At 42.6% G+C, this 10,938-nt stretch overlaps 1 protein-coding gene across 1 annotated transcript; it reads left to right on the top strand.

Annotated features, from left to right (window-relative positions):
• Window positions 1-10,579: 10,579 nt before the first annotated feature.
• Window positions 10,580-10,931, top strand: LOC123172749 (60S ribosomal protein L4-like). The gene has a single exon (XM_044589677.1). It carries the CDS (start codon window positions 10,584-10,586, stop codon window positions 10,920-10,922), a length of 339 nt encoding a protein of 112 aa, XP_044445612.1. The 5' UTR covers window positions 10,580-10,583; the 3' UTR covers window positions 10,923-10,931.
• The last annotated feature ends 7 nt before the right edge of the window (window positions 10,932-10,938 follow it).

Genomic DNA, 10,938 nt, shown 5'->3' with positions numbered 1-10,938 from the left:
TCTCCTGGATCACGTTCGGTGAGAAAATAACGTTCCCAAAGGTTTTATTCCGTTTGGACTCTGTTTGATATTCTGTTTCTTCGAAATACTGAAATAGGCAAAAAAGAACAATTCTGGGCCGGGCCTCCAGTTAATAGGTTAGTCCCGAAAATAATATGAAAGTGGAAAATAAAGCCCAATATAGTCCAAAACAGTAGGTAAAGTAGCATGGAGCAATCAAAAGTTATAGATATGTTGGAGACGTATCAAGCATCCCCAAGCTTAATTCCTGCTCGTCCTCGAGTAGGTAAATGATAAAAAAGAATTTTTGATGCGGAGGGATACTTTGGCATAATTTCAATGTACATCTTCTCAATTGTGACATGAATATTCAGATCCAAAAGGTTCAAGACAAAAGTTCATATTGACATAAAAGTAATAATACTTCAAGCGTACTAATCAAAGCAATCATGTCTTCTCAAAATAGCATGGTTAAAGAAAGTTATCCCTACAAAATCATATAGTCTGGCTATGCTCTATCTTCATCACACAAAGTATTTAATCATGCACACCCCCGATGACGAGCCAAGCAATTGTTTCATACTTTAATAATCTCAAACTTTTTCAACTTTCATGCAATACATGAGCATGAGCCATGGACATAGCACTATAGGTGGAATAGAATGGTGGTTGTGGAGAAGACAAAAAAGGAGAAGATAGTCTCACATGAACTAGGCGTATCAACGGGCCATGGAGATGCCCATCAATAGATATCAATATGAGTGAGTAGGGATTGCCATGCAACGGATGCACTAGAGCTATAAGTATATGAAAGCTGAACAAAAGAAACTAAGTGGGTGTGCATCCAACTTGCTTGCTCACGAAGACCTAGGGCACTTTTGAGGAAGCCCATCATTGGAATATACAAGCCAAGTTCTATAATGAAAAATTCCCACTAGTATATGAAAATGACAACATATGAGACTCTCTATCATGAAGATCATGGTGCTACTTTGAAGCACAAGTGTGGTAAAAGGATAGTAGCATTGTCCCTTCTCTCTTTTTCTCTCATATTTTTTTTCTTTTTTTTTCTTTTGGTGGGCTTCTTTGGTCTCTTTTTTTTATTTGGGCTTCTTTGGCCTCTTTTATTTTTCATAAAGTCCGGAGTCTCATCCCGACTTATGGGGGAATCATAGTTTCCATCATCCTTTTCTCACTGGGACAATGCTCTAATAATGATGATCATCGTACTTTTTATTTTTCTTACAACTCAACAATTACAACTCGATACTTAGAACAAGATATGACTCTATATGAATGCCTCCGGCGGTGTACCGGGATATGCAATGAATCAAGAGCGACATGTATGAAAATTATGAAGGTGGCCTTGCCACAAATACAATGTCAACTACATGTTCATGCAAAAAGCAATATGACAAAAGTAATGTGTGTCATATGAACGGAACGGTGGAAAGTTGCATGGCAATATATCTCGGAATGGCTATCGAAATGCCATGATAGGTAGGTATGGTGGCTGTTTTGAGGAAGGTATATGGTGGGTGTATGATACCAGCGAAAAGTGAGTGGTATTAGAGAGGCTAGCAATGGTGGAAGGGTGAGAGTGCGTATAATCCATGGACTCAACATTAATCAAAAGAACTCATGCACTTGTTGCAAAAATTTAGAAGTCATCAAAAACCAAAGCATTAAACGCATACTCCTAGGGGGATAGATTGGTAGGAAAAGACCATCGCTCGTCCCCGACTGCCACTCATAAGGAAGACAATCAATAAATAAAATTGTGCTCCGACTTCATCACAAAGCGGTTCACCATATGTGCATGCTACGGGAATCACAAACTTCAACACAAGCATTCTTTAAATTCATGATCACCCCAACTAGCATTGCTTTGATATTATCACCTCCATATCTCAAAACAATTATCAAGCATCAAACTTATCTTAGTATTCAATTCACTCAAAAGAAAATTTCACATATCTTGAATACCAAGTATATTAACATTAAGCAAATTACCATGCTATTAACGACTCTCAAAATAATCCAAGTGAAGCATGAGAGATAAATAGTTTCTTTAAAACAAATCCACCACCGTGCTCTAAAAGATCTAAGTGAAGCACTAGAGCAAAAATATCAAGCTCAAAATATATAAGTAAAGCACAATGAGCAAGACTATCAAGCTCAAACGATATAAGTGAAGCACAATGAGCAAAACTATCAAGCTCAAAAGATATAAGTGAAGCACAATGAGCAAAACTATCAAATTCTAAATCATGTATGACTCTCTCAAAAGGTGTGTACAGCAAGGATGATTGTGGCAAACTAACAATCAAAGACACAAATAATAAAGACGCTCCAAGCAAAACACATATCATGTGGTGAATAAAAATATAGCTCCAAGTAAATTACCGATGGAAGTAGACGAAAGAGGGGATGCCTTCCGGGGCATCCCCAAGCTTTGACTTTTTGGTATCCTTGGATTATCTTGGGGGTGCCATGGGCATCCCCAAGCTTAGGCTCTTGCCACTCTTTGTTCCATAATCCATCAAAAGAATTCACCCAAAACACGAAAACTTCACAACACAAAACTCAATAGAAATCTCGTGAGCTCCGTTAGTGAAAGGAAACAAAAGACTGCTTCAAGGTACTGTAATAAACTCATTCTTTATTTATATTGGTGTTAAACCCACTGTATTCCAACTTCCTTATGGTTTATAAACTAATTTACTAGCCATAGATGCATTGAAATAAGCAAACAACACACGAAAAACAGAATCTGTCAAAAACAGAACAGTTTGTAGCAATCTGTAACTAACGCAAACTTCTGGAACTCTAAAAATTCTACCAAAATAGGAAGTACTGCACAATTTGTTTATTGATCAGCATCAAAAATAATAAATGCAAAATCACGTTCTTGTGATTTATTAAAAAATTTCTCGTGAGCGCAAAGTTTCTGTTTTTCAGAAAAATCAAATCAACTATCATCATAGCTTATCCAATAGGTTCTACTTGGCACAAACGCTAATTAAAACATAAAACCACATCTAAACAGAAAGTAGAAACAAAATTTCACACTAAACAGGAACAAAAACAAAGAACACAAAATAAAATTGGGTGGCCTCCCAACAAGCGCTATCGTTTAACGCCCCTAGCTAGGCATAAAAGCGAAGATAGATCTAAGTATTGCCATCTTTGGTAGGCAATCCATAAGTGGCTCCCATGATAGATTCATATGGTAGCTTTATTTTCTTTCTAGGGAAGTGTTCCATACCATTTCTCAAGGGAAATTGGAATCTAATATTCCCTTCCTTCATATCAATAATCGCACCAATCGTTCTAAGGAAAGGTCTACCAAGAATAATAGGACATGAAGGATTGCAATCTATATCAAGAACGATAAAATCTACGGGCACATAATTCCTATTGGCAACAATAAGAACATCATTAATTCTTCCCATAGGCTTTTTAATAGTGGAATCCGCAAGATGCAAGTTTAGAGAGCAATCTTCAAAGTCACGGAAATCTAGCAAATCACACAAAGTTTTGGGAATAGTGGAGACACTAGCACCCAAATCACACAAGGCATGAAACTCATAATCTTTAATTTTAATTTTGATAGTAGGTTCCCAGTCATCATAGAGTTTTCTAGGGATAGAAACTTTCAACTCAAGTTTTTCTTCATATGATTGCATCAAGGCATCAACAATGTGTTCGGTAAAGGCTTTATTTTGACTATAAGCATAAGGAGAATCTAGCACGGATTGCAACAAGGAAATACAACCAATCAAAGAGCAATTTTCATAATTAAATTCCTTGAGATCCAAAATAGTGGGTTTAGCAACATCAAATTTTTTATTTCTTTCAATCCCACTTTCATCAATTTCATCATCAAGATCTAGAAACTCAGAATTCTTAGGACACCTTCTAGGTAAAGGAAGGTCATAATCAGTTTCATCAAGATTCATATTGCAAAACAAGGATTTAATAGGGGACACATCAATAACTTTTAGATCTTCATCTTGATTTTCAAAGAAATCGGGTTTAGTGGCCATCTTATTAACTAAGGTAGCTTGCATATCCGAAATTTCAGCTGTCATTTTTTCAAGACGAGTAATTTGAGCTCTTATAGCATTGAATTCTTTAGACATATCATCAAGTTCTTTATTCATAAAACTCATAAAACCTTTTTGTTCCTTAAGCTCGTTTCTAAAGAAATTATTATGCTCAAATTGCAAAACCATAAACTTTCTGACATTACTTTCGATCTCTTCTAGCCTTTTAAGGTGAAGATCACCAAATTTAGGGAGAGCCATTGCGATAAGTAAGCAGACTAACACACGAGCAAACAAAGAGGCAAACGAAAAATGGCAAAAGAGAAAGAGAGGAGGAGATTGGGAAAGAGAGGGCGAACAAAACGGCAAGGGTGAAGTGGGGGAGAGGAAAACGAGAGGCGAATAATGTAATGCGAGAGATAGGGATTGTGATGGGTACTTGGTATGGTTGACTTTTGTGCAAACTCCCCGGCAATGGCGCCAGAAATTCTTCTTGCTACCTCTTGAGCACTGCATTGGATTTCCCCTAAGAGGAGAGGATGATGCAGTAAAGTAGCATAAGTATTTCCCTTGGTTTTTGAGAACCAAGGTATCAATCCAGTAGGAGATCACGCACGAGTCCCTCGTACCTACACAAAACGATAGCTACTCGCAACCAACGCGGTTAGGGGTTGTCAATCCCTTCACGGTCACTTACGAGGGTGAGATCTGATAGAGATGATAAATAATATTTTTGGTATTTTTGATATAGAGATGCAAAGTAAAAAGTAAAAAACAAAGTAAAAACAAGGCAACTAAATAAAGTAGTGGAGATTGATATGATGAGAATAGACCCGGGGGCCATAGTTTCACTAGTGGCTTCTCTCAAGAGCATAAGTATTCTACGATGGGTGAACAAATTATTGTTGAGGAATTGATAGAAAAGCGAATAATTATGAGATTATCTAGGTATGATCATGTATATAGGCATCACGTCAAGACAAGTATATCGAATGGATTATGCATTTACTACTATTACTCCACTCATCGACCGCTATCCAGCATGCATCTAGAGTATTAAGTAAAACAGAGTAACACCTTAAGCAAGATGACATGATGTAGAGGGACAAATTCATGCATTACGATAAAAAACCCATCTTGTTATCCTCGATGGCAACAATACAATACGTGCCTTGCAACCCTTTCTGTCACTTGGTAAGGACACCGCAAGATTGAACCAAAAGCAAAACACTTCTCCCATTGCAAGAACTACCAATCTAGTTAGCCAAACCAAACAGATAATTCGAAGAGACTTGTAAAGATAACTCAATCATACATAAAAGAATTCAGAGAAGAATCAAATATTGTTCATAGATAAGCTGGATCATAAACCCACAATTCATCGGTCTCAACAAACACACCGCAAAAGAAGATTACATTGAATAGATCTCCACAAGAGAGGGGGAGAACATTGTATTGAGATCCAAAAAGAGAGAAGAAGCCATCTAGCTAATAACTATGGACCCGAAGGTCTGAAGTAAACTACTCACACTTCATTGGAAAGGCTATGGTGTTGATGTAGAAGCCCTCCGTGGTAGATGCCCTCTCCGGCGGAGCTCTGGAACAGGCCCCAAGATGGGATCTCGCGGATACAGAAGGTTGCGGCGGTGGAATTAGGTTTTTGGCTCCTGTTCTGATCTTACGGGGGTACGTAGGTATATATAGGAGGAAGGAGTACGTCAGTGGAGCAACAGGGGGCCCACGAGGCAGGGGGCGCGCCCAGGGGGGCACCCTCCACCCTCGTGACCGCCTCTGGCACTTCTTGGAGTAGGGTCCAAGTCTCCTGGATCACGTTCGGTGAGGAAATCACGTTCCTGAAGGTTTTATTCCGTTTGGACTCCATTTGATATTCTGTTTCTTCGAAATACTGAAATAGGCAAAAAACAACAATTCTGGGCTGGGCCTCTGGTTAATAGGTTAGTCCCAAAAATAATATGAAAGTGGAAAATAAAACCCAATATAGTCCAAAACAGTAGGTAAAGTAGCATGGAGCAATCAAAAATTATAGATACGTTGGAGACGTATCATGCTTCGGGCCCGTCACCTTATAAAGGATCATTTCCGAGTGACTAACGTGTGGGACCAGGCAATCCTGTCAAATCCCGCAACAGTTGCGCGCAGCGTACATGGCGAAAAAGGTGGCGCGGTAATTGAGGCATCACTGCTTATCCGAACCGCCCGTTTTGGCGCTCTTTGGCCCGCGCGCTTCCCCAAAATTTTGTATCCCGCGAAATCCGGATATACTACAGACAATCGCGCCCAAGATCTCGCGCTCTAACACAACACTCGGCGCATGAGGTCACCAGTTTAGTCGACAGCTCACTGAATGGATCAAGGCAACTGAGTTGACACTGAAGTACCGACGCGGGCATTCAGTCTTGTAGAAAACACTCGTGAAGACACAAAGCTCAGAGCAGGTTCAACTTCGACCTACTTCCCACTCGTACCTTAATCCATTCGGGGGCTACTGATGAGTATACAGACCTGGGGTAGGGTCATAGGCCTGACCTATACGTCCTACCCAAGGTCACTATCCTGGAAGATAAAAGGACCAAGAGACAACATGAGAGCGCCAGTCGAACACGTCGAGTGCAATCCACTCGACGACCACATCACTCGGAGGTCCTCCTCCCTACCGTCACTCGACCATATGGAGAGTCACTCAACCTATCAAAGACCAGGAGTCAAAAGGGCCCGCAACAGCCGGACGTTCACCCCTTAGTCTTTATAAGCATTAACAGCACTTAAGGCTAGCGTTACCAGTAACGCCTCTTACTTTATGTACATCAAGCCCCTTGTAATGGAGGTGGGCGGGGGTCCTGGCGCACTCTATATAAGCCAGCCCCTCCTCTGGGACAAGGGTTTGCAACCCCTGTAATATCACACACATAATCCAATCGACCGCCTCCGGGCACCGAGACGTAGGGCTGTTACTTCCACTGTGAAGGGACTGAACTCGTAAATCCTGTGTGTACACCTTCACCACAGCTGAGATCTTGCCTCTCCATACCTACCCCCTCTCTACTGTCAGTCTTAGGACCACAACATCATCCACTTCAATATCGTTTGCTGAAAGTCGGTGTTGAGAATAAATTGTTCCTCTCTCTCTGTCTTCAATTTGTTTCATTGCAGCCATTCTAGTTCCCGTAGAAGACATCTCAAAGCAATTTTTTTGGTATTTTTAGTTAAATAGCAACAAACATAAATAAACTATATGTGAGCGGGTAAGTAATAACCAAGCCCAATGCTCCGCGGGAATGGCGCCAGAGAATGCTTGATGACCTACAAGTGCACAGGGACGTTGTAGCACTTTCGTGATAAGTGAAGTGTGAAACCCACAAGAAGCAAATAGAAAGAAATTGCAAACCCCGCAACTAAGCTATCACTTACGTAGCTACGTAGGCACCCAAACCGTAGTATGTAAATAGCATACTTAGTAAGGTGCTAGGAACACAAATAAAGGGTAGCGTTTATCTAAACTACAAACAAGAAATAAAAGATAGAAAAATAAAGAGACTAAACTAAGTGAAACGGTGGTTGAGTAGTAAACTTTCTCATGGGAATTAGAGTCATCACCACAAGTATGATCCTGACAACACATGATAGACATGGCTCTATAGTTGTATCACTAAGCCACTTCTATATGATCTCGAGTGGGCGGAGCCAATAAAGTACGCATCTCCACTAAGGTTACCGCGTACACTCGAGCCACCACTGTGCTTCCCTACTCCGGTTATTACAACGATGATTAAGGGGAATGAACTCCCTGTGGTCACGGCCTTAAGTTCTAGGGTTCTCCACTAATCCCCATTGCAATGATCAGGGATGAAGCGAGAATAGGCCCTGTCACCACCTGCCCTCCACAACTACCCTTCTCACCAACATAATCACCTCAAGTCCATAAGTGGCTAATGCTGTGTGGGCGCCCTTCACAACACCGTGAGACAATCAACACAATACATATAAAGAGAATATTGGATTGCTTTATTCAACAAAGTACTAATTAATCATGCAAGGGTTCATCCAATTTCTCAAGAACTAACACAACTACTCAAACATCATAGAGGGAGACAACAAGTTACAAGTCGGACTGAAGGCGGTGGAGGAGAGGGGCATGGGCGGCGCCGGTTGTGATGATGGCGCGCCGGCGGTGAAGACAGCACCTGCCTGACGGCGGGTGCGCGTGGTGGAGGCACCCCTTATTCTTCCTCTTGGCTTGACCATTATCTTCTCTATGGAGGTGGTCTTAGAGCAACAATGGAGATAGATGACTGTTGTGTGGATGAATGAATGAGGTTATAGCGGCGGCTAGTGTTGGTCGTGCTTATATGAAAGCCTCCCGGTATCTCCTTCGTTGATGTGGTCATCCGAGGGCTCAAGATGAGCCTTATCTTCTCCCAGTCCCTTCATTATGAGACAAGAATCCCGTGGAAACAATTGGGGACGAAATCAGTGAAGAATCCCGTCTGGAAGGGCAACTTTCGAAGCTGTCTACAGGTTAAACGACCGCGTGTGGTCATTCGGAACACTAGCTTTCAGTCTGACCTCCTCCGGTAAAAGGGTCGCCATTTGTTTATATGAACTCAGAATTTGATGTTCTTGGGCTCGTTGGATTCGTATGAACTACAGCGATCCACTTAAAATCTTAGATCTTGATTTGGAGCACTCTGAAAAATGACTTTGTCCGACCTTCGAAAGCTAAGTCTGACCCCTGGTTGACTCCTTATTGATCATCCTTGGTCATTTCATTGTGCTTGGTCCTAGGTTGCTCCAATACACCTATAGACATAAGACAAGAAGGAAAACTAATAAAAACCAAATAAATACACAAATGTGCAATGATCGTGCAAAAACCGGTAACCATGCATAATGGACATATATTTTATTCAATGGGACATGATGTATGAAGAGAACATGCAACATATGAGATCTGAAAATGCGTAAAATATAGAGCCATCAGAGGGGTAGATATACATTCGCAAGGTTTAGAGCTTAGACAAACTCATATGATCTCAAGATAGATGTACTCTGTACCCCATCACAAATTCACAATCAATATATAAGAAGCATGACGTAGGGTTTTACCTCATCAAGAGGACCCGTACCTGCGTAAAACATCGTGTCGCTACTCTTCTTGTTGCCAACTAGCTCAGATCATCAAAGCTTGGGACCCTCTACCCAAGATCCACCGGTTTTAGCATCGACACCCCTTACATGGCGTGCCAAATGTCGTCTCGCGTGTGCAGAACACACGCGAGACACCAAGGAATGTGAATATCCCTTGTCGATTCGTAGACGGAGTGCAAGGTGAGGATCTATCGCAACAAGAAATGCATGAGGTGACACAACGATCTACCCAGATTCAGGCCACATGGTTTGCGTAATACCCTATTCCTGCTTTATGTGTGCTTTTCTTTGGTGGACAGTGAGCTACAAGTATTTCTCGAGAACGGGAAAAGTAGTGTACACCTACTGGTGTTCTACCAAGTGTCCAACCCTTGTCTCAGCAGCCAGTCCCTCCTTTTATAGCTCAAGTGGTACCACAATGGCTTCGCCGCTAAGAAAAAAGCCTCGCTCTGACAGGGTAGGTTCGTGCATTAAATGCGCGATGAATTGTCATCGTCTTCTGGCTCTCTGCAACGAACAACTGTCTTTTCACCTCCGCTCAAGGTGGCAGCTTGGTCTCGTCACGCCATGTGCCGGTACATGCATCATCCTTCTGCTCGCAATGTGTTGCAGAAGGTCTGCATTGGTAGAGCCAGGGTGCCACACGTGGGAGCACCGTGGCCTGGGCCCCTTGGGGGTCGGTTAGAATAGTCATTGTCGGGTGGCCTCCTTGCCGGGTGCTTTTGTAAACCTCACTCTTATCGCCGGAGGGTCTTGGAACTCGTCTTGCATGTTGAAGATCTTAACGAAAATCTCCATGCCATCATGAAGCTCTTTGCGAGAGTTCCTCCTTTAGCATTTATCCTCCCGACCAGAAGGAGCTGCCTGTGGTCCGTGCACGGTTGGTTTCGTGAACCAGCTCTTCACGGTACCAACACACGCAGAACAGAAGAGCGGGATCGGTCAAACACAATCAGGTGTCTTTTTTTGCAGACCCTGGAAGAAACTTGCACATCCATTTTTACAACATTTTTTTTAATTTCCATTTTTACAACATAAACCCAACAGGAAAACAAGGATTGCTCGATACAGCCGAAGGCTCTAAGCCCAACCCACTTTTACCACACCAAAATCTCAACGCTCCCGATCGACGGATCTTGCATGATTGCATCGCTAATACTCCCTCCGTCCTAAAATTCTTATTCTATAAATTTGTCTAAATACAAATATACAAGTCACATTTTAATATTAGGTACATTCGTATCTAAACAAATTTAAGACAAAATTTTTGGGACGGAGGTAGTATAACCTAGAACCCAAACCCTAGCGATCCCCACATATACAAGCCCTCGCCATTCATGGCCCTGCCACCACCATACCCTCACCGTGATGGCCAGCAACACCCCAGCCGCAGACGTGGCCACCAACTCCCTAGTCGCAGGCGCGATGGCCACCTACACCCGCCCTCTCGTCTCCGTGAAGGCTCCGGAGGGTGACATGGCCACCGTCACAGCCGCCTTCGCCCTCCCCCTCCCCAATGTCTTTACTCTGCCGATCCGCCAGGACGTCATCACCTTCGCCCACAGGCTGACCCACCGCAACAAGCTGCTGCCCGAGCCCGACTCCGTCTCCTCCCGCAGCGCCGGACAGCACATGCCGGACGAGTTGCCGCCGGGCGGGAGGACGCGGCGGAGGCGGCGACGCCGCCCGAAGAAGACGCAGCACTGAGGGAGCAGGTGTGGCG

This window comes from Triticum aestivum, unplaced genomic scaffold (assembly GCF_018294505.1).
Source record: "Triticum aestivum cultivar Chinese Spring unplaced genomic scaffold, IWGSC CS RefSeq v2.1 scaffold63462, whole genome shotgun sequence".
NCBI classification, from domain to species: domain Eukaryota; kingdom Viridiplantae; phylum Streptophyta; class Magnoliopsida; order Poales; family Poaceae; genus Triticum; species Triticum aestivum.
This window is presented reverse-complemented; position numbering and strand designations above follow the sequence as displayed.

Coding starts and splice junctions, on each gene's coding strand:
- LOC123172749 (XM_044589677.1), top strand. CDS start 10,584: ATGGCCAGCAACACCCCAGCCGCAGACGTGGCCACCAACTCCCTAGTC.